The sequence below is a fragment of the Phyllostomus discolor genome, chromosome 4 (genome assembly GCF_004126475.2).
Source record: "Phyllostomus discolor isolate MPI-MPIP mPhyDis1 chromosome 4, mPhyDis1.pri.v3, whole genome shotgun sequence".
In the NCBI taxonomy this organism is placed as follows: domain Eukaryota; kingdom Metazoa; phylum Chordata; class Mammalia; order Chiroptera; family Phyllostomidae; genus Phyllostomus; species Phyllostomus discolor.
The window spans coordinates 149,352,283-149,376,172 of NC_040906.2; the positions used below are offsets into that span (position 1 = coordinate 149,352,283).

The 23,890-nt window shown below is 39.3% G+C and overlaps 1 protein-coding gene across 4 annotated transcripts in view; it reads left to right on the forward strand.

Moving 5' to 3' along the window:
* CFAP206 (cilia and flagella associated protein 206) overlaps window positions 1–9,981 on the forward strand; it is a 34,549-nt gene extending 24,568 nt beyond the window's left edge. For 3 of the 4 annotated variants that reach the window (XM_036024443.1, XM_028509910.2, XM_036024442.1), the window contains exons 11-13: window positions 1,096–1,289; window positions 6,423–6,563; window positions 9,643–9,981. In XM_036024443.1, coding sequence (XP_035880336.1) covers window positions 1,096–1,289; window positions 6,423–6,563; window positions 9,643–9,873 — 566 coding nt within the window. In that variant the 3' untranslated portion in view covers window positions 9,874–9,981. The remainder of the gene's footprint in view (window positions 1–1,095; window positions 1,290–6,422; window positions 6,564–9,642) is intronic. The other variant, XM_036024444.1, reaches the window with a different exon arrangement.
* The last annotated feature ends 13,909 nt before the right edge of the window (window positions 9,982–23,890 follow it).

The following is a 23,890-nucleotide window of genomic DNA, read 5'->3' on the forward strand; positions in this document are numbered from 1 at the left end:
TCAATGCCCTCCCCGCCTCCCACCCCGTCCCGGCCTTGCCCCCCGCCCCATGGATGTATATATTGTCGCTCATTTTATTTAGCCTTCCCTGATGACCCAGTTGAAAATGTCAACCTCACCGCTTTCCTTTTACCATGTGTTTAACCTGCTTTACCTAGTTATTTTTCTGTAGCACTGTCTCTCTGGTCTGTGGTATATTTGTTAACTCCGTGAGCACAGGGACTTTGTTTTCTCCTGTATCCTCAGTGCCAAGAACAAGGTCCATAAATATTTGTTGAATAAATGAAAGAACAAATATGTAAGACAGTATTACTGTTTTCAATATAACTCCCATAAAGTATGTAGATAGTTAATAATCCATACTTGATGTGGTAACTTTTCACAGTGGGAAATACTTTCCTTTTTTTTTTTAAATGTTGGTTTGTTTACTACTTTATTGGCAAGTTAACATGACTTAGTTTATTTTTTTAAGATTTTATTTATTTTTAGACAGAGGGGAAGGGAGGGAGAAAGAGAGGGAGAGAAATATCAATGTGTGGTTGCCATTCACACACCCCCTACTATGGATCTGGCCTGCTACTCAGACATGTGCCCTGACTGGAAATCAAACCAGTGACCCTTTGGTTCCCAGGCCAGCATGCAATCCACTGAGCCACACCAGCCAGGGAGGGAAATACTTTCTAACATGCAAACTTACATTTTGGAAAAGATGTCCCACTTTTGTAGTTCTTACAGAATTATTTTTAAAACAATGTTTATATGGAAGTTAGTTTAATTTAGGGAGATTTGAGAAAACTGTCTGATTGACCTCTCATAATAGACATTTAAACACCTATATATGGATGGTGAAATATTTTTATATAAAATCATGTTTTATAATAAAAACATATAAAATTAATGTAATATGAATGTTCGATAAACTATAATTTAACAAAACGTACACTTTAAAATCACTTTTTGTAACATTTTAGCAAAATAAAAACCCAAGTAATATGTTGAAAATTGAGTATAAAGAAAATGGTTCCGTGGGTGCATTACAAACACACAGCCACTTAATAATTCATAGCTCATTCAATCCCTTTTCTTAATTTTCAGGAAATCCAGCAATTGGAATTTTGAAACATAAAGAAAAGTATTACACTTTTAATACCAGAGATGCTGCATATTCATTTGCGGAAAAGCCTGAAAATTATATTGACTTAATTACTGAAAAGGCCAAAAAAAATGCAGAATTAATTCAGCTACTGGAACTTCATCAACAGTTTGAAACCCTTATTCCATGTTCTGAGGTAAATGGGATTAATATTTTAAGAATTTATGACATTTAAAAATATAGCTCATTTAAAAGTTATATTTTTGTTGTTCTCCAGTCCATGCAGAGGGAGAGTCAGATGAGGGTCTTTACAGATTATCTGAAAAGTATTAGAATCTGAAGATGGAAACTAAGAAAATCCACAAAGAATAGTGAAAGCAGGATAAGGAGTCAAATTGATGAATTTGGCTGGAGAAACCTAAATAAGAAAGACTATATTAGGATAGATCATTGAAACTACAATATTTTCTTATCTACAATTAAAGGAATTCAGCACAGATGACATATTGATAACACAAAGTTGTAAAATAATTTAACATGTTTAAATCGCAAGTTTGAACGGCCACAACATGGTGTGTTTGTAGTGTTACAGAACCAAAGTAGGGCCTGAGGTGATATACTATTACTGAAAGGAACCCCTGCCCGGCTCGATTGCCACCACCAGAGGAAAAACGTCTCTCACTGCCAGAGATTTGTGAAAAGGAAGGGAAATGTTTATTTAATGCTATACAGACTTAAAGTAGTGACCTAATGTCTTCATCAAAATCCCAAAGTCCCTTAAAACACCCACAAACACCCACAGTCCTTCCTTCCCCCCTTTGCCCAGTCTAGGGTACCATATCTCAGGAAAAGAAATAGAAGTCCGTGGCTCAGGCAGCCCCTGGTTCTTCCCAGTAAGTAATCCATCTCAGCTGGTAGGCCTCTCCCAGTTCCCAGCACCATCAACTGTGTCGCCGGAACCTCTGCTAAAGCTGGGTGCTGGTTCCTCCTCCTAAAGCTGCGGGGGTCCCCACTGTGGCAAAGTTGCGTGGCCCCTCCTTTCTATTGCCACAGCCCCGTGGTCCTCTCTGCACAGTGGCCCCAGGAGTCTCCACTCTGGCAAAGCCGCATGGGTCTCCCTCCACAATGGCTACAAGGAGGGGGGTTGCCACTCTGCCACAGCTGAGTGGAGGTTCTCTGCTAAAGTTGCATGGTGTTTCTCTCTCACAGGGCTGTGGGAGTCCCTACTCTGCTAAAGACTGAGAGTTCTCTCCCCTAGGCCTGCGTCTGGGTTTAAATCCCTGCACCAATCATCCTCTGCAGCCCCATTTCCGACCCCTCCCACAATCGGCTACACTTGCCAGCACTCCCACATCCTTCCAGCTTTTCTGGGCTGCAATGGTGAGTCTGGGCAGGCATGGACCCATGTCATGGAGCCAATCTTCTCCAAGCTCCCATGCAGGTGCTGTAACTGGGGGGACCTGCTCCCCAGTTACATCTTGGTGGGGAAGTTACTTTCATCCCCTGGCTTAGAGCATGACCACAGCTATTTAACATATCTATGTAACCAGTTAAAGGTTATAGATATGTTAAATGACCACACCAGAGGTTAGTTGCAAAGCTGTTGCTATGCAAAACAGCTCTCTATGGCCCTGCTCAATTTGTCCCTTCCCCCAACCCACACCTGGGGCAGGGTGGTGGGGGGGTGAGGACATCCTAATATTTCCTAAATACCTTGAGTTCTGGACCCCATTTCAAATCCCTATTTGGGACCCCCTTCCTGGCTGCACCCTATAACAGTAGGTCGGTGCCTATTCATTCAGCAGATGTTTACTGAGCCACTTACTGTGTACTAGGCACTGTTCTTGGCACCAGGGACTTGGCAGTGTACAAAACAGATGGGAAATCTTGCCTGTATGGGGCTCACATTCTACTGTATATTCTTTTCATTTTCTTCCTCTTTGTCTCTCATTTTTATTGTTCACCTTTTCACCATTGCTTGTTTCTGTCACTTCTTTCGTCCAATTCCTCTCTTTTAAACTCACTAAAATAAAAACCTGATATACACTGCATAAATTTTTTTTTAAGTTTTCATCAACATTTTGACTATGAAGCAGGTGGGTTTGTGTACAACTGACCAGGTCAGCGGGGACCCAAGCAGTGACTTACAGAATTGTAAGACAGCTAAAGACAATGAAAGTTTAGCATTGGATAAGCAGAGAGGTGTGCTGTATGTAAACAATGCATAGTTTTACATTAGGGAACAATTTTCCTCTATGGTAACAGGGTGCAGCCAAGAGGGGGGCCCCAAATAGGGATTTGGAATGGGGTGCAGAACTCAAGGTGTCTAGGAAGTATTAGAAAGACATATAGGATGTCCTCACCCTTTTCCCCACAGGTGTGAGTTGGGGGAAGGGACACATGGAGCAGGAACATGCAGGGTTGTTTTGTACAGCAACAGCTTTGCAGCTAACCTCTGGTGTGGTCATTTAACATATCTATAACCTTTAACTGGTTGCATAGATATGTTAAATAGCTGTGGCCATGCTTTAAGCCAGGGAGAAGGGAGTGACTTCTACCCAAGATGTAACTGGGGGCAGGTCCTTCGAGTTACAGCACCTGCATGACAGCTTGGAGAAGATTGGCTCCATGACATGGGGCCATGCCTGCCCAGACTCACGATGGCAGTCCAGTAAAGTTGGAAGATGGGAGTACTGGCAAGTGTGGGCCGATTGTGGCAGGAGTTGGAAATGGGGCCACAGAGGAAGATTGGTGTGGGGATTTAAACTGAGACATGGCAGCCCGTGCAGAGGGGACCACGTGGCTGTGGCAGTGCAGAGAGTACATGGGGCTGTGGCAATAGAGGGGAGAGCCACGCACTTCTGGCAAAGTGGGGACCCCTGCAGCCATGTGAGAGGAACCACGTGGCTTTGCCAGAGTGGGGACCCCTGCAGTTTAGGTGAAAGGAGAGAACCATTCAGCTGGGGCAATAGAGGAGAGAGCCACGTGCTTCTGACAGAGTGGGGACCCCACAGCTTTGGTAGAAGAGGACCATAGGGCTTTGGGGTGCTCCCTTTGGCCATGTGGCCTGGAAAGCAGAAGAGACTTTGTCTGGAAGAAGGGTGAAAGAACTCTTGCCAGTAGGCCATAAGAAGGTGTAACATGGCTTTGGATTGATTGGAGATCCTGCCTGGACGGTGACACAGCTGACAATGTCGGGAGCCTAAATCATGGACATTTGCTTCTTTTCCTGAGATAGGGTATCCTGAATTAGGGCAGGGGGAGGAGGAAGCACTGTGGGCGTCTGTGGGTATCCAAAAGGATTTTGATATTTTAATGAAGATATTAAGTCACTACTTTAAGTCTGTATAGCTTTAAATAAACATTTCTTTTCCTTTTCACAAATCTCTGGCATTGAGAGACATCTTTCCTAAGGCAGTGAATAGTCAAACCTAGTGGGGGACCTTTTGGTAATAGTATACGGTACCCCCTTGGCCGTGTGTGTGTGTGTGTGTGTGTGTGTGTGTGTGTGTTCTGTAACACTCTATGTCTGGTCTTGTTTTTCCCTTGCTTTCTATTTACCGTATTTTGCTGTGTATAATGCACACCCACGTTTTTGGTCCAAACTTTCAGGAAAAAATCTTCCATTTTAATTTTTTAATTCAATTTTTATTTATTTATATTTAGAAACAAAACTGATGATTGTATTCTAGAGTATCATTTTGCATATGGATATCATTATTGCTTTCTAGAGTTACACTTTTAATGAATAAGTATAAATAAAAGAATTAAAAACATTTGCATAGATACACAATTAGTACTACCCATGTATAATACACATCCTTATTTTTCCCTCAAAAATTTGGGCACAAAAGTGCGCATTATACACAGCAAAGTGGTAATTCCCAGCTGTTCTTTAGTGACCTTCAATACCCACGAAGTAAGTTATCTCCCTCCAATGCTCTGGTCATTATTTACTTGCCACTTACTTATACTATATAATACCATTAATTATCTTTTCAGCATGTTTTTGTCTGCCTGTCTATATCATAAGTTCATTTTGAGGGTAGAAATTATATCTTATGTTAAATTTTAGGCACTCATGTCTGTTGTTGACTTAGGAAAAAAGTTCATCTTTTCTCTCTCCTTTGTGCTGTGACTGAGCTCCTTAAATCCTTTCACTCCTCCAGCAACTTCATGTCCAGCATCGTTGCATTTCGTTTAGCATGGAATTACTGAATAGTACTTAGTATTTGAATAGTAATAGTGAACTTCTGGGTGTCCCAGCAGAAACTTAACATATTCAACTAAAATTAAAAACCACCTCTTAGATAATAATCTATCTAAGTACAAGGGGGGACCCAAAAAACCTTGGAATAATCTTCTGGAAGGCGGGCCCCTTGTAATACAGGCTTCTCCCTCTAGGTGAGTGTTCCAGGAACCCATCTGTATCAGTGTACCAGCCGGTCGTTTTTGTGAGAGGCTGCCTTTGGCTTCAGTAAATTTTTTGGAAGACTTTTTCAATGCATTTGCCCATGATTTCATGATGGGTGATTCAGGAGCACACCTGCCCACACTGTGCTGAGTGTTCAGCAGTTTTTGACCAAAAAACAGCATAACCCCCACTCCCCACCCTCTCTGTTCACCTGATCTTGCCCCCAGAAACTTTTTTTTTGTTTCTTCGGATGGAAAAAGTCCTCAAAGGGAAATGTTCTGAAGAGGTGAAACAAAAAACAGCAGATGCACTAAGTGGCATGAAAATCAACCAGTTCAAAAAATGTTTTGAGCAGTGGAAAAGCCTTGTTAGGTGTATTGCATCAGATGGAGAGTATTTTGAAGGTGACTAAAGTTTAAACATGTTAAAAATAAATACACAGTTTTTTATAAATAAATTCCAGGCTTTTTTGAGTTTCCCCTCATATGCCTAGTTTGAGTTTATGGTATGTTCTAAAGATGTTCCAATACTTTAAAGAAATGTGATTTATACCTAATATTTAATGGCTATTTTAAACTTCTGTCCATTTCCAATGAGATGTTACTTATACTACCAATTGTGAAAGTCAGAAAGGGGGCATTTGACTTGGCAATGAGTGCGTTAGGTTTTCGCCTCCCAAAATCTACCTCCTACATCAAATTTACAAAACTATGTACAAAGCCACAGTGCCCAGGAAAATAAATTTCATATAGCTTACTATGAGCTTATATTCTCTGATGGTATTATAGATATATAGCATGTTCGAAAATGTTTGTTTTTTTTCCTAATCTTTTGTCAGTTTTAGCTGAATAATTAGTTACCTATAAATAATGTTTATTTTTTATCAAAATTAATTACAAAACTCCATTTCTTTAGATGAAGGGTATTAAGAAACATATAAAACCAATTACAAAGAGTGAAACTAGCACACAGACGGATCTACACATATTGCCACCAACAATTGTGAGATCATATGAATGGAATGAATGGGAATTAAGAAGAAAAGCTATAAAATTGGTTTGTAACAATATTTCCTAAAATTAGTTATAGGCTAGGACATTTTATTATATTGTTACTTATAGCATTGATAAGTTAAATTATTTTTATAAAATAGTGAGTTGTACAGAGTTCTTTGCTAACACAAAAGTAATCAGCATTAACTTATTATTTTCCAGCTTTACATTAAAAGGTTTCTTCTAATTTTAAGCATATGTAGAAATACAGAGCATGAAACTATTCTCAAATTATACCAACCATGAACTAGAACAATAATAATTTCTCTCTCTATTGATCTATAGAATAGTTTTAATTTATTGTGTTACTCTGTGAGGTGCCGGTATTTAAAGCACTCTTAACTTCCTCTAATCATTTCAAGTATACCCTCCTCTTTTTGGACTTTTTTTGAGGAGCAGAATGTTACACCTCTGTTATATCATAAATATTGTCCCCTCTTGTAGTGAACATGTCCTCTCCAGACATGGGGCTCTCTAGTTCTGATTCTCAGCCAGCTCAGGCACAGTGGGCACCTACCATTAAAGCCTGTCTTTGATCATCCCCATCTGACTCAGTGGAATTCCCCCCACTCACCCTATTTGTAGTGTCTTGTCATTTTAAAGAATGATTAATTTTAATATGAAGACAGCAAACACTTTTTATATCTGTAGGTTTTTCTTAGCATATTTTACACATCTCTTTAACTGAAAACAGGTATGGAGATAAATGAAGATGACCCAAATGAGAACACAGGCTATTCAGAGTTTGCTATAGTGCGGGAGCCAGCCACCATTACTCATCTTTGGCAGAGGCTCGAGAGCAGGGAGAAGAGCAGGAAACCTATATAGTGAAAAAAGATAGTGCCTTCATTATTCTCTGATTGAAGATTGTTGGCATGAGGAAACTGCAGTTGGGCATCTTATGTGACTGGCTTGATGAGCATATTTGGCTTTCTCTGGTTGGTAGTGGGGCTAAGTTTTATACTGATGAACCTTCTCTTCTCATTTTTCAACAACCACTTCATTCTTATTCCCACCTTAGACTTAATTATTCCATAGAATTGCATTGTGTTGAATGCCAGCTCCCCATATATTGCCAGCACAACCTGTTGATAATACAAAGCTGAGTAGTATATTGGTTATAAGTCGTGAGGGAAATCACCACCTCAACAGAGCTTTGGCAGCATCTCAGAGGAGAAATTGCAAGGTCAGAATTTATTGAGAATTTGAAGTTTGGTTGAAGGCAGGTCTTTGAGTGCTGGGGTAGGTTGGTGGATGAGATAGAGCCTTGAATTAGGTTGGATAAAGATCATGAAGAAGCAGTCCAGCACTGACAGGAACAGTAAGGTGACTTCTGAGGCAAGGGATGCAAAGAACCCTAGTGCTTAATCTATGTGCTAATGCTTACTATTGAAGAATTGATGCATCTTTCAGGATGTTCTATAATGAACAGTCTAGTTAAATTTGCTTTGACAAGTGTCTCTTGGGATGTTGCGTGGGTCACCGGCCAGCAGTGACCATGGAATGCTGTGATGGCTTGCCAAAAAACACGCGAGAAAAAACATGCACAGAGACAAACTAGTTTCTGTAGAGAAGTAGGGACGAAATGGCCACCCCCCCTAGTGGGGAGCGCCCTGATTTACCATCTATACCTGCTTTTATTGGGCTCATTTTGCATAATAATTCAGGTAAAGTACAGTACTCATTAAGGGGAAGTAAGGAACCATAGAAAACAAGGAACTCTGCCGGTCTATTTTGAGTCCGGGTCAAAGAGCTCTAAGACTTTGAGGAACATAACTTCCTCCTTGGACCCCTCTCATTCAACTGAGAGCATTCTAAACAAAGAAGGTTTCACAGTAATTTACTTGTTCTTTCTTAGGCCTGATCACCCAGGGAATCCGCTCTTTTCAGCACAGAGCTGCACCACCCTGTCATTGTTTCAGGCTTAGGTGGAGCAGGGGAACTAAGGCAACCAAGAGATAAGGAGATTTTCTCCCAGACGATGAGAACTCAGGCTATGTCAAAGCCGAGGAGCGAGGGTCCATCACCCCCTTTTGCTGCAGCCCCCCAAGTCCTTCTTTTGGGGGGCCTCCCAAAGTGATTGTGCCTGTCTTAGGCCATTCCCCCCTTGGGGAATCTTACCCATCTTTGGTTAAACGACCAAGGTTTTTGGGGTTCAGTTATGAATAAAGCAGCAGAAGCAGCATTCCTGCCAGGGAGATAAGCTTTTGCCTCCTTGCTGGCTTAAGGTTCCAAGGGCGTTCCCTTAGCCTTAGCCTAGGCAGAGGTTTCAGCTTCTGATACCAGTCAGGGCGGTTCCCAACAATGGGATAGTAAAATTATGCTAATGAAGATAATGGAATAGTAAAGTCATATTAATATAAACAATAAACTGTGGATGGGGGGGGTGGGGGAAGCAATTCTGGTTCTCAATCACCTGCAGTATCTCAAACTCTGAAACATTTCCTCTATTATCCATCTCTCCTTAACTTACATGCCTTCTGAGTTTTTTCTTGGACTTCACCATAACTTCAGTAATTCATATTCTCCTTTTTATTGGCTTCTCCTTGTTTCTCAGCCTGAGTAATCAATCTATTTAACTTTATGTTTATTAGTAATCCACAAAAGGAGTAAGAAAAATGTAGAATAATGTAAAATATAACCTGAAAACACCAGAGGTTTTTATATTAAGAGTCTTGTGTAAAGCCCATTTAAACAGGACAATGGAAATCTTTAATTTTTGTCTTTAAAAAATAGAAACTGAGCATGGTAGAAACATCCAAGTTGTATGAATCTCAAAGTATAGTAATGAAGGAATTAGAAGATGATATTAACAAATAATCGAGCTCACTTTGAACCTGCATGTTCTTTGTTTGGATCCACTTTCATTATTTAATATATTTTCATACTTTGTGACAAAGTATGTTTTCTATTACATTCTAGATTTCCGAACATTCTAATGTCTTATAAAAAATGGTATGTTGTAAAATTAATTTCTTTGTGGATGGAGAAAAAATAGGCAGGCATTAACTGATACCTGATAATATTTTATATTAGTCATTCTTAGATAAATGTTAATTCCTATGTATTCTCTTTCTACTTAGGCCAATTTGCGTCAAAGAGTTACTCACTCGGTACAAACTGATCTTAGCCACATGAGAAGAGAAAATTTTTCACAGATGTATTCTTCAAAGAATGAGAGCACGCAGTCTAAGAGGGAAGGTAGCACTGGTGTGCCTAGGCCTCAGGTTTACATAGCTGGTCTCCGTGGTGGTCACACTAAAACCACTCACGGGGTCAAGGTGAACTTAACTAGAGCTGTTGATGAAACGTAGTTGGAGACCACCAAATCATGAACAATGGCAAGTGTTTAAAAGTATTTTTGCATCTGTGAAGTTTAGCTAATGTTTGGTGCTGGTACATGCATTCATTGGTTGTGTGAATTTTTTTGAAAAAACTAAAAATGGTTTTCCATGACATGTATTTCATTCTATTAAAATTGAAAAGTGAACTTGGTATGTTCATCTTTTATTTGTTAGAAGTTTGGCAGCATTAAGACTGAAATCATGACACCAGTTAGATATTAGAATAAGATTATTATGCTTGGGATAGAAGTTTATTTTTAAAATCATACATAGTGTTAAACATTAAAAATTTATTACATAGTCAATGTTTTAGCTTCATCAGCTATTTAATGTTCACATAGATTAAACTGATGTACAGTTACCCCACCTTATTCACTGTTTTACTTTCTACAGTTTCAGTGACTCTCTGTCAACCATGATCCAAAAATATTAATTGGAAAATTCCCCAGAAATAAAAAAGTATTGTTTTAAAATTGCACCCCATGCAGAGTAACATGATGAAAGCTTATGCCATCCTGTTCTATTCTGCGCCAATGAGGATCATCCCTTTGTCTCTCTCATCTCTATAATAGAGAGGCCCACGTTCAGTGACTTTTATCATTACATATTGTTATAATGATTTCATTATTAATTAGTGTTGCTAACCTTTTACTGTGCCTAATTTATAAATTAAACTTTATCGTAGGTAGGTATGTACAGAAAGAAAAACAAAGTATGTATACAGTTGGGTACTATCCTCAGTTTCAAGCTTCCACTGAGGGTTTTGGACCCTAGTTCCCAAGGATAAGGGATGGGAACTTTGGTGTGATAAAACTTCACTAACTGGGAACAATTAGAGCAAAGGTCCATGTGATGTTTTTCAGTTGTGGAAATTTTACATGGGGTTTCTGGTCCCTTGAAGAAAGCAGAATTATTGGCAACACTTTGTAACAGGGTGCAGCCAAGGCGGGGTGCAAATTGGGACTTGTAATGGGATCCAGAACTCAGGGTGTCTAGAAAATATCAGAAAATATATTTATAGGATGTCCTCACTCCCACAAGTCTGAGCTGGGGGATGGGACACATGGAGTGAGGCCATTGAGAGTTGTTTTGAATAGCAACAGTTTTGCTGATAACCTCTAGAATGGTCATTTAACATATCTATAACTTTAACTGGTGTCATAGATATGTTAAACAGCTGTGGCAATGCCTTGAGCCAGGGGGATGGGAGTGACTTCAACCCATGATGCAACTGGGAGTCAACGCCCCCTGGTTACAGTGCATGTGTGAGAGCTTAGAGATGATTAGCTCCACATCACAGGGCCACACCTGCCCAGACTTACTATGGCAGCCCAGGAAGGCTGGAAGATTACTGGAATGCTGGCAGTGTAACTGATTGTGGAGTTGGAAATGGGGCTGCAGAGGAAGATTGGGGCTGGGATTTAAAACCCAGGCATGACAACCATGTGGGACTTTTTGGTGGACCATGTGGCTTTGGCAAAATTTGGGACTGCAGCTTTGGGGTGCTCCTTTTTGCCATGTGGCTTAGGAAGCAGGGGAGACTTTGCCTGGAAGAAAAGGGGTAAAAGGGTTCTTGCTGGTGGACCATGAGAAGGTGCCACATGGTTTTGGATTAACTGGAGATCATGACAGTGACAGAGCAACACAGCAGATGGTGCTGGAACTGAGGGATTGCCTGAACCACAGACTTCTACCTCTTTTCCTGAGATATGGTACCCCAGACCGGGCAAAGGGGAGAAGGAAGGACTTTGCATTGTGGGTATTCTAAAGGTCTTTAGTATTTTTTATGAAGACATTAAGTCATTACTCTAAGTCTGTATAACTTTTTAAATAAATAATCCCCTTCCTTTTCACCATTTCTGGCATTGAGAGATGTCTTTCCACAGCAGCAGGCAAGGCGAACCTAGTACAGGGTGGGGGACCCCCAGAGCACAAGGGTGAGTCCATTCGGTATAGTATATCATTCACCCCCCGGCCCTTGGGTCTGTTCTGTAACAACTTGGCTGGCCCTCCTGTAAGTAGTAGCTGTACCCTTTAACAGGGCAGGCACTTCTATCTCTGTCTGAGTGTGGCTGTCTCACAGGCCCCACCTTTGTTTCTTTGCCTTATTTGTTTGACCCCTTAGGCAGTTGTGTTCAGGGATCCTGTGAATTACTGATTGATAAATTTTAGAGCTGTAATTTTATTGTTTTACATGTTTCTAATGTTCACTCATAGATAATAAAGGCTTCCAGGTGGAGGGACTGTTAAACCTGCCTTATTAGCTGAGTGGTTATTTATGTTTAGCATATATGTTTTTTTCAGCCTAAGTGACTTTTGCTAAGGTGTTTGTATAATTTGTTTTCTATGTAGATTAAATGTCGTTTATAACATGAATATGCTTCAAAATTCATTTTCCACAGGTTTTATAAAAGTAAACCTCAAACAGACCTACTTCTAACTTTTCATGATTTTTATACCTGTAGTTACAAAGTGATGTTGAAGATAGGCTGGCTGGCTATTAAGGCAAGGCCCCGGGGTCAGTAAGGGGGCAGGGGGAGGGGTCTGCACCTGGGGAAAGGGGATGGTTATAGCTAATACTAAACTTTGGAAATCCAGGAATTTCATTTATCTGTTCTATCAACCCTCATTCACTTCTTCAAGAGTCCTAAACACAGAAAAGAATGATTGATAAACCACAATTCAAGGTTATAACATTAAGGCTGCAGGTAAAATTACCAAGTTAATAAAAATACAATTCGATAAGCTAATCTTAATATTAGAAAGTTTCCTGGTAAGTACCACAGAATAAGAATAAGGAGAGCTGGATCAAATGGTAAAAGCACCTTCTCCCAGGTCCTCCACTATCTATCTACCCAAGCCACATGGCTCTCTGAAGATTTCTAACCACATGTCCATGATCCACTGTCAGATGGTCACTTCCATTTCAGCAGGTCACAGGCTGGACTCATTTTCTCTGCTAAACTTGTTTCTCCCTTTGTGTATTTCCTTCTATGGTCAAAGGCATCACCATCAATTCAGTAGTACAAACTAAAAATGTCCTGAGTGTCATTGTCTCACAGCCTCTACATTTAATGAGTCATGAAGCCCTGCTGATTTGGCTTGAATTGTCTTTGGATTCATGTCTTCCTACTTGCACCACTACTGCCATAGTTTAAGAGAGTCTCACTACCTGATTCATTGGCATATTTTTTCTAACACATAAATCTGATCGTGCCACCTGATCCCCTTGCCCCAACCTCCACTTCCTTGCTGAAAAACCTACCAAGACTCTTTTCTAGTACCTAGAGGATAAAGTAAAAATTCCTTCACCTATTATGTAAGATAAAAATATATCCATTTATCTTCCAGCTTTATTTTCTATACCTGTCATTCTGTCTCCACACACCATACATATTAGGCAAATTGAGCTCTTCGGATATGGCATGGTCTTGAATACCATTGCTCTCTTGTTTTTTACTCCAAAATCTGGAATGTGCTCTACAGACATCCCATGAAATTCTCCTCAAACAGCCTGATTATATTTTACCTTTTCAGTGAAGGTTTGTGCTGTTAACTTTGAGAAAATTAATTGCTTCTTCCTTTGTTTTTTCACTGGAGTTTGTTTGTTTGTTTGTTTGTTTGTTTATTATTTCCCTTCACACTCCTCCCCTTTGGCGACCATCAGCTTGTTCTCTATGTATATGGGTCTATTTCTTTTTCATTTCCTCCCTCCCTCCCTCCCTCCCTCCCTCCCTCCCTCTCTCCTTCTCTCTCTCTCTCTCTCTCCCTTTCTTTCTTCCTTCCTTCCTTCCTTCCTTCCTTCCTTTCTTTTTTCTTTCTTTAGGTTCCACATATGAGATGTTATGTATCTGTGTCTGACATATCACTTAGCATAACACCCTCTAGGTCTATCTATGTTGTTGCAGATGTCAGGATTTCATTCTTTTGTATTGCTGAATAGTAATATGTATCATATCATATATATCATATCGTATATATCACTCACATTTTCTTTACCCATTGATTTATTCATGTACATCTAAGTTCTCTTCCATATTTTCATAGCATGGCTATTACTTGTAATGCTGAAGTGAACATAGGAGTGCATATATATTTTGGAATTTGTTTTCTTTGGATAAATACCCAGAAGTGAAATTGATGGATCATATAGCAGCTCTGTTTTAAATTTTTTGAGGAATCACTAAACTGTTTTCCACAGTGGCTGTACTAATTTACAATCCCACCAACAGTGCATGAAGGTTCCCTTTTCTTCACATCCTCACCAGCGCTTGTTATTTGTTGATTTATTATTGATAGCCATTCTGATAGGTGTGAGGTGATATCTTGCAGTGGTTTTAATTTGCATTTCCCTGGTAAGTGAAGTTGAGCATCTTTTCATATGTTGGTCATCTGTATGTCCTCTTGGAAGAAATGTATTTATGTCCTCTACCTACTTTTTAAATTTAATTTTGTTTTGGTGTTAGGTTGTATGAGTTCTTTATATATTTTATATATAAATGATAACTCTATCAGATGTATCATTTGTGAATATTTCTCTCCCATTCAGTGGGTTGTCTTCATTTTTTTATATGCATATCATGACTGATTAATTGTACTATGGTTGTTCAGAATCACAGGCTTTGGCTCCATCCACAGAGATGCTGAATGTTACCCTTTGAAGTAATTGAATAGAGAACTGGGTTAAGAAGCATACTTATATGAATGTCCACAGTCCAATAAGTGCCCTCCTTGGCACACAGATAAATCAGTCCAACCTCAGACTCAGTGTGATGTAAAAACAGACACAAGAGCAGAAGAGAAGCTACATCAGCCATTACCCTTCTGTAAATGTTTGAATTAGGCTGCCATAGGGGACCACATCAAAACTTAGATCCAAACATAGCAGGACATGGAAGGGCAGGTGTTTGCTGGAGATGTCCACAAGGTCAGCCACAGAGGCCTGAGGATACCTGGGGTCTTTTGTTTTTATCATGAAGGGTTTTATAAAAAATATATTCTTTTGTTGTTGTTCAAGTACAGTTTTCTGCCTTTCCCCTCCAGACCTCCCCACCACCCTAGCCCTTCCCACCTCCCTCCCCTATTTCCACCCTGTCTTGTTATTGTCTATGTGTCCTTTATAATTGTTCCTGCAAACCCTTTACCCTTTTCCCCTACAATCCCCCTCCCTCTCTGGTCTGGTCACTGTCAGCCTGTTCACAATTTCAGTGTCTTTAGTTATATTTTGCTTGTTTGTTTGTTTTGTTGATTCGGTTCCTGTTAAAGGTGAAATCATATGATATTTATCTTTCACTGCCTGGCTTATTTCACTAAGCATAATGCTCTCCAGTTCCAACCATGCTGTGGCAAAGGGTAGGAGCTTCTTCTTTCTTTCTACTGCATAGAATTCCATTGTGTAAATGTACTATAGTTTTTTAATCCTTTCATTCACTGATGGGTGCTTGGGTTGCTTTTAGCACTTGGCTATTGTAAATTGTGCTACTATGAACATTGGGGTGCATAGGTTCTTTTGGATTGGTGTTTCAGGGTTCTTAGGATAAAATCCTAGCAGTGGAACTGCTGGGTCAAAAGGCAGTTCCATTTTTAGTTTTTTTCAGGAAATTCTGTACTGTTTTCCATAGTGGTTCCACCAGTCTGCAATCCTACCAACAGTGCACTAGGGTTCCCTTTTCTCCACAACCTCTCCATCACTTGTTGCTTTGCTTATGATGGCTATTCTCAACAGTGTGAGGTGGTATCTCATTGTGGTTTTAAATTGCGTCTCTCTGATAGCTAGCTATACTGAGCATCTTTTCATTTGTCTAGGGATCCTCTGTATGTCCTCCTTGGAGAAGTGTCTGTTCAAGTCCTTTGCCTGTTTTTTAATTGGGTTGCTTGTCTTCTTAAAGTGGAGTCATGTGAGTTCTTTATATATTTTGGAGATCAAACCCTTGTTTTATCCACCTTGAATTTATTTTTATGTGTTGTGTAAGTTTGTTTCAAGTTTCATTTTTTTGCATGTAGCTGTCCAGATCTCCCAACACCATTTGTTGAAAAGGCTATTTTTACTCCATTTTATGTTGCTGTCCCCTTTGTCAAATATTAATTGACCATAGAGACTTCGTTTATTTCTGGGCTCTCTATTCTGTTCCATTGGTCCATATGTCTGTTCTTATGCCAGTACCAGGCTGTTGTGATTACAGTGGCCTTGTAATACAGTTTGGTATCAGGTATTGTTACCCTTCCTACTTTGCTCTTCTTTCTCAGAATTGCAGCAGCTATTCGGGGTCATTTATGGTTCCATATAAATTTTTAAAGTGTTTGTTCTATATCTGTGAAATATACCATTGGTACTTTAATAGGTATTGCATTGAATCTATAAGTTGCTTTGGGTAGTATGGACATTTTGATGATGTCAATTCTTCCAATCCATGAACATGGTATATGTTTCCACTTGTTTGTGTCTTCCTTGATTTCTTTCTTCAGTGTTGTGTAGTTTTCTGAGTACAGGTCTTTTACCTCCCAGGTTGGGTTTATTCCTAGGTATTTTATTTTTCTTTTTGCTATATCAAGTGGGATTTTTTTCCTGATTTCTCTTTCTGATGTATCATTGTTGGTATACAAAAATGCCTTTGATTTCTGAATATTGACTTTGTATCTGCTGTGTTGCCAAATTCACTTATTAGTTGGAACAGTTTTTTGGTGGAGTCTATAGGATTTCCTATGTACACTATCATGTCATCTGCAAACAATGACAGTTTTGTTTCCTCCTTTCTGATTTGGATGCCTTTCATTTCCTCTTCTTGTCTGATTGCTGTGGCTGTGACTTCCAATACTATGTTGAATAGAAGTGGTGAAAGTGGACAACCTTGTCTTGTTCCTCATCTTAGTGGGAAATATTTTAGTTTTTGCCCATTGAGTATGATGTTGGTGGAAGATCTCTTATATATGGCCTTTATTATGTTGAGGAATGCTCCCTCTGTTCCTACTTTGCTGAGTGTTTTTATCATCAGTGGGTGCTGTGCCTAATAAAATGGTTTTTCCACATCTATTGATACGATCGTGTGATTTTTGTCTTTGCCTTTGTTTATGTGATGTATTACATTTACTGATTTGTGGATATTGTGCCATCCTTGCATCCCTAGGATGAATCCCACTTGGTCATGGTGTATGATCTTTTTAATGTATTGCTGGATGCGGTTTGCCAATATTTTGTTGAAGATTTTAGCATCTATGTTCATCAGCAATACTGACCTGAAGTTTTCTTTCTTTGTTGTGTCTTTATCTGCTTTTGAGATTAGGGTGATACTGGCTTCATAAATGAGTTTGGGAGTCTTCCAACTTCTTGGACTTTCTGGAATAGTCTGTGAAGGATAGAGGTTAGCTGTTCCTTAAGTGCTTTGTGGAATTCTCCTATGAAGCTGTCTGGTCCAGGGCTTTTGTGTGTAGGGAGTTTTTTGATTACTACCTCAATTTCGTCAGCTGTTAGTGGTCTGTTCAGGCTTTCTGCCACTTCTTCATTCAGTTTTGGAAGATTATATTTTTCTGGAAATTTGTCCATTTTACTTAGGTTTTCTAATTTCTTGGCATATAGTTCTTCATAGTAGTTTCTTACAATCCTTTGTATTTCTGCGGTATCAGTTGTAATCTCTCCTCTTTCATTTCTGATTATGTTTATTTGGGTCCTCTCTCTTTTTTTCTTGATGAGTCTGCTTGAAGGCTTGTTGATTTTGTTTATCTTTTCAAAGAACCAACTCCTGGCTTTATTGATCCTTAGAATTGTGCTTTTAATCTCTATGTCATTTAATTCTGCTCTGATCTTGGTTATTTGCTTCTTTCTACTTGCTCTAGGCTGTCTTTGTTGTTGTTCTTCCAGTTCTTGTAGGTGTAGGGTTAGGTTGTTTATTTGAAATGTTTCTGTGTTTTTAGGTAGGCCTTTATCACTATGAATTTCCCTCTCAGGACTGCCTTCGCTGTGTCCCAGAAGTTTTGGGTTGTTGTGAGTTCATTTTTATTTGTTTCCAGAAACTTTTTAGTTTTTCCTTCATCTCATTCTTGACCCATTCATTGTTTAATAGTATGCTATTCAATCTCCATGAGTGTGAGTGTTTTTGAATTTTTTCCATGAGGTTGTTTTCTAGTTTCAGTCCCTTGTGGTCAGAAAAAATGCTTGGTATGATTTCAGTGTTCATGAATTTGTTGAGGCTTGTTTTGTGTCCTTTCATGTGGTCTATCTTTGAAAATGTTCCAGGTGCACTTGAAAAGAATGTGTATTTAGCTTCTTTAGAATGAAAGGCTCTACATATATCAATTAAGTTCATTTGATCGAGGACATTGTTTAATGCCACAGTATCTTTCTTGATATTTTGTTTGGAAGATCTATCCATTTTTGACAGTGGGCTGTTGAAATCCCCTACTACAATTGTGTTGCTGTCAATATCTTTCTTGAAGTCCTCCAAGATTTTCTTTATGTATTTGGGTGCTCCTATGTTGGGTGCATATATATTTAAAATGTTTTTGTCTTCTTGGTGGATTCTTCCCTTGAGTGTTATGAAGTAACCTTCTGGGTCTCTTTTTATGGCCCTTTTTTTGAAGTCTATTTTGTCTGATATGAGTATTGTTACCCTGGCATTTTCCCCCATGTCTGTTTTCTTGGGAAATTTGTTTCCAGCCCTGCACTTTCAGTCAGTGTAGGTCTTTTGTCCTGAGGTGGGTGTCTTGTAGGCAGCATATGTGTGGGTCATGTTTTTTTTATCCATTCAGCTATTCTATGCCTTTTGATTGGAGCACTTAATTTGTTTACATTTAAGGTTATTATTGATAGGTACTTGTTCATTGCCCATTTTTCGTACTTGTCTTCCTCCCTCTCTCACTCTTTTCCCTCCTTTTCTTAAAGCAGTCCCTTTAGCATCTCTTGCATAGTTGATTTGATGGATATGTATTCTTTTAGACTTCTTTTGTCTGGGAAGCTTCTTACTTGGCCTTCTATCTTGATTGAGAGCCTAGCTGGATAAAATAGCCTTGGTTGCAGACCTCTGGTTCTCAGTTCTTGGAATATTCCTTGCCATTCTCTTCTGGCTTGGAGCGTTTCCATTGAGAAGTCAGCTGCTAGCCTTATTGGGGCTCCCTTGTATGTTACTTCCTGTTTCTCCCTTGCTGCCTTTAAGATTGTCTCTTTGTCTTTGAATTTTGCCGTTTTAATTATGATGTATCTTGAGGTGGGCCTCTTTGGGTTCCTCTTGATTGGGACTCTCTGTGTTTCCTGGATTTGTGTGACTTTTCCTCTCATCAAATTAGGGAAGTTTTCCATTACTTTTTCAAACAAGTTTTCTATTCCTTGCTCTTCTTCTTCTCCTTTTGGTATCCCTATTATAAGGATATTGTTATGTTTCATATTGTCCTGCATTTCCCTTAACCCCTCTTCATTATTTTTGAGCCTCTTTTCCTTTTCTTGCTCTTTCTGGGTGTGTTTTTCTACCTTGGACAAGGTAGAAAGCTCACTGATCTGATCCTCTGCTTCATCTATCCTTCTTTTGATTCCTCCTATTGTGTTCTTCAATTCAGAAATTGTATTCTTCATTTCCTCTAGGCCCTTGTTGATAGTTTCTATTTCCTTTTTCATGTTGATATAGTTTGTAGTGAGTTCATTGTAGTTTCCCTGTAGTTTTTGGTAATTCTCTGTGAACTCATTGAGCTTCCTGATAAACATTGCCTTGAACTCAATATCTGATTATTGACTTGCCTTTATTTCATTTAGCATTCTTTCTGAGGCTTCCTCCTTTCCTTTCATCTGGGGATTGTTTGTCTTCCCATTATCTGTGAGACTCTTCTTATTTGTCCCTGCTTCTTAAATTGATCTGCTCTGACTCCTTTGGTTTCTGCTGTGAACTTCCATGGTAGAAGATCTGTGAGATTCAGTGGTGCAGTCTCCTTAATCTCCTAAGCTTGCTCATCTTGGGCTGTTGTTTATGTTGGCTCTCTGTATGTCTTTGGGTTTTGATTGTTGTTGGGTCTTTCTTTGGTGGGTCATTTCCTCCAGCTGGTTAACTGAGGGTCACTCTGTCCACCACATCTTGTATTCTGTTGTGCAGGTGTGGACAGGTTGTGTTGAAGCTGATTCTTCTGTGTGTATGAGGTTTTGAGGCTTCTGTCTCGCTTTTGTTCAGTTGTTTGTTGTGGGTAATTTCTCCACCATTTAGTTGTATTTCCAGATCTGTCCTGGATTGAGGTTAGTGTGGCTTCCACTCCCTCCTTCACCTTCTTCCATTGTTATCTGTTGGTGGTTCCTTTGCTGGTGGGTTTCCTCTTCCAGCATATATACTGGTGTTCACAGCTCCCACCTACTCTTTTTTTGAGATCAGTTGGAGGGGGGAGGCAAAATGGTTTAAGACAGTGGGAATGCATTCTATGGTATTTAAAGTACCAACCCATAGAGAAGAGATAGGAGATCCTTTAGATATGTATAGTCTTAACTGTGATATTTCACCCAACTAGCCACTTTTTAGAAAGAGTGGGAAAAAGATAAGACTCTTGTTAGGGCAAGGAAAGGATTGTTGTTGGGAACCGCCCTGACTGGTATCAGAAGCTGAAACCCCCGCCTAGGCTAGGGCTAAGGGAACGCCCTTGGAACCGTAAGCCAGCAAGGAGACAAGGGCTTGTCTCCCTGGCAGGAATGCTGCTGCTTCTGCTGCTGAACCCCAAAAAGCTTGGTCAGTTAGCCAAAGACAGGTAAGATTCCCCACGGGGGGAACGACCTAAGGCAGGCACGATCACTTTGGGAGGCCCCCCAAAAGAAGGATTTGGGGGCTGCAGCAGAAGAGGGTGACGGACCCTCGCTCCTCGGCTTTGACATAGCCTGAGTTCTCATCGTCTGGGAGAAAATCTCCTTATTGCCTTAGTTCCCGTGCTAAGCCTGAAACAATGACAGGGTGGTGCAGCTCTGTGCCGAAAGGGGCAGATTCCCTGGGTGATCAGGCCTAAGAAAGAACATGTAAATTACTGTGAAACCTTCTTTGTTTAGAATGCTCTCAGTTGAATGAGAGGGGTCCAAGGAGGAAGTTATGTTCCTCAAAGTCTTACAGCTCTTTGACCCCCACTCAATAGACCAGCAGAGTTCCTTGTTTTCTATAGTTCCTTACTTCCCCTTGATAAGTACTGTACTTTACCTGAATTATTATGCAAAATGAGCCCAATAAAAGCATGTATGGACGGTAAATCAGGGCCCTCCCCACTAGGGGGGGTGGCCATTCTGTCCCTACTTCCCCACAGGACCTGGTTGTCTCTGTGTATGTTTGTTTCTCGCGTGTTTTTTCGGCGAGCCATCCACAGCGTTCCGTGGTCACTGCTGGCCGGTGACCCACGTGCAACAGATTGTGAGTTGGATCTAGAAAGCAGTGAGCTTGTGAGGGGTCAGCTTATAAGGTAAAGTGAGAGTAAAGGATAGAAAATAGGTGTAGTGTGCGAGAGAATAGAGTTAACCACCACAGTAATAAAGTTCGGGAAAGAGTAAAGTGAGCTAAGATTCAGGAGGGGTGCTGTGTAGTATTTACAATTGTGTGTAACAGCTATTATTTACAACAGTAATGGAGCAACATTCATATGACAGAATCTATGTGATCTGAATAACAAGAATTAGAAGTATAGAACCTAGAGTAGTGTGCTATTGGAACACATGTGAAGTGAAAGATGGAAAATTAAAAATACACTATGAAAGAGAGAACAAGGGAAACCAGTCAATGCAATTTAACAAATCAAGTGAGGAAGACTAAACTGAAAAAAGAGAAATACAAAAATACTAATAAAATAAAAGATGTAAGTATAATGAAAAAATAATAATACAAATATGCAATAACTTGCAAGTTCTCCGGAGTAGCAAAGTGAAATTTGTCTCACTGTCTCAGTTGTTGGGGTCACCCCTCTTTGGATCTAACTCTGGTCTTTTCACAGCTCCAGGTTTTATTGTCTCACTTGTGGGAATTAAAAAAGAAAAGGAAGGAAGAAGGAATAAAAACGGAAAGGAAGGAAGAGGGCATTAAAAAAAAAGGAAAGAAAGGGAGAAAGAATTTTTAAAAATTAAAAAAAAAAAGAAAAGAAAGTCTTCTGCTGGCTTTAAACTGGCCAAGCCAGTTCTGCTGGTCTTCCTGGCTGCAGCAGGCTGAGGAGGTATTGGTTTTGCTTTTTTCCCTTCCTGAGCTGCACTCTTCACAATTGACCAGCTTCCAGCCCCTCATTTTGCTGTTGGTTTCCTTTGCTAATAATTTTTAGTTTGATATAGTCCCATTTTATTTATTTTTCTCTTTTGTTTCCTTTGCTTGAGGAGATATATCCAATATTTATACTCTTACAGCACTTAAAGTAAATAGTATATATGCGTTCATCTGTATTCTCCCTGTTTTATTGAATTTTTTTGAGATTCAGACTGTGTTTTATTTATTTTTATATCCCTGGCATTTGTATAGTATATTATTGTATGATTGAATAAAAAAAAGGAATGAATGAAAGGACAAACTTGAAGCAGGGTGCTTATTGATTGAGTGATGATTTTAATAGTCAAGATACGAGTTCAGCAGCAAAGTACTTTTTGGAAAGGAGGAGAGGGAAAACATAATTTTTAGGAATTGGTGGGAAATAAAATTAGATAATAAAATTAGAATAAAAGTAGGGTTGGTATGGCTTTTGAAGGATTTTTGAAAGGCAGGCAAAGGAATATGTTGTCTTCCTGTAATAGGACATTAGAAAAACACCACAGAATCTTGAAGAGAAGATTGATTTTGGGAGAGTGGTTCTTGAGATGGGGAGATGATCCCACTTTCTATTTTGTTCTCTCACTTTCTATTTTGTAGCTCTCAGTACCTAGAATAATGCTTGGCATGTATGGCTTTCAGTAAATGCCTGATGACTAAACAAAAGAGGATGAGGAATGAGGAAAAGTCAATGGAGGAGGCAACTGCCAAGCTCTGTTTTAATAGTGTTGGTTTGAATGGAAATAAGATTGCTGCAAGTTAAGGAGAAAATGGTAGAGATAACTACAGACTACATGTCAATGACTGTTAGCAGAGAAAGTGAAATGAGATGTAACTAAAAGAGGAAACAAAGACAAGAATCAGAGACAAGAATTTTACGTTGAAAAACAGAATGTTTAGATTTTTATGATTATTACTCATATTTAGCAGTCCTAGTCTAGACACTAAAGTTTACATTGTCTCCTTGTACTTTTTTATTTTCTCTACTATAAAATGCAGGAATTCTTCTGAAATGTCTTTAGTAATATTATACCATAGGAGAGTTCTAAAATAACAATAACCAAGCAAATTGGTTTTGTATGATTTTCTTAATAGCAGAATGAATAGTATGTCTAAATGGTCATGGAAACAATTATGTTGAGGCATCTGCATTTGTCTACATGTTCTTTATGGTTAATGGTTTACTATACTTTAAACCTTAGCACTTCTACTAATCTATTCTATAGTTACCACATTTGAATTTAACTGTAACCCCCTAAGACTTCTGGTCTTTGTTTACTGCACAGCCCTTTTTTAGTTCACATGTTTACTTTATTACCAAGGGATAAGGTCTCGGTTTCCTTTTGAGGAATTTATTGAGACTATGGTAGCTATCATGCCTCAGCAGAGATAGAAGTGAGCAGGGTATCAAGGTGAATACTGCAGCTTGATGGTGACCATTAGGAATACCATTACCAGACCTCCAGTCAAAATAGTGGCATAGGTAAACACAACTCGCATCCTTGCAGAACCACATGAAAATGACAATGAAAGTATAGAACAATCATCATTCAGGACCATCAGAAATTGAGCTGAATGGAAGTCCTTCAACTAAGGAATTAAAAAACCAACTATTGGGTTGGCCAAAAAGTTCATTTAGTTTTTTCCATACAATGGCTCTAGTACTGCTTAGTTGTATTTAACTTCATTTGAAACAATTTTGTTAGATTGTATTGTGACAGCTGTCGCATCAGCATACATTTAAAAAAATCAAAATTGCTAATATT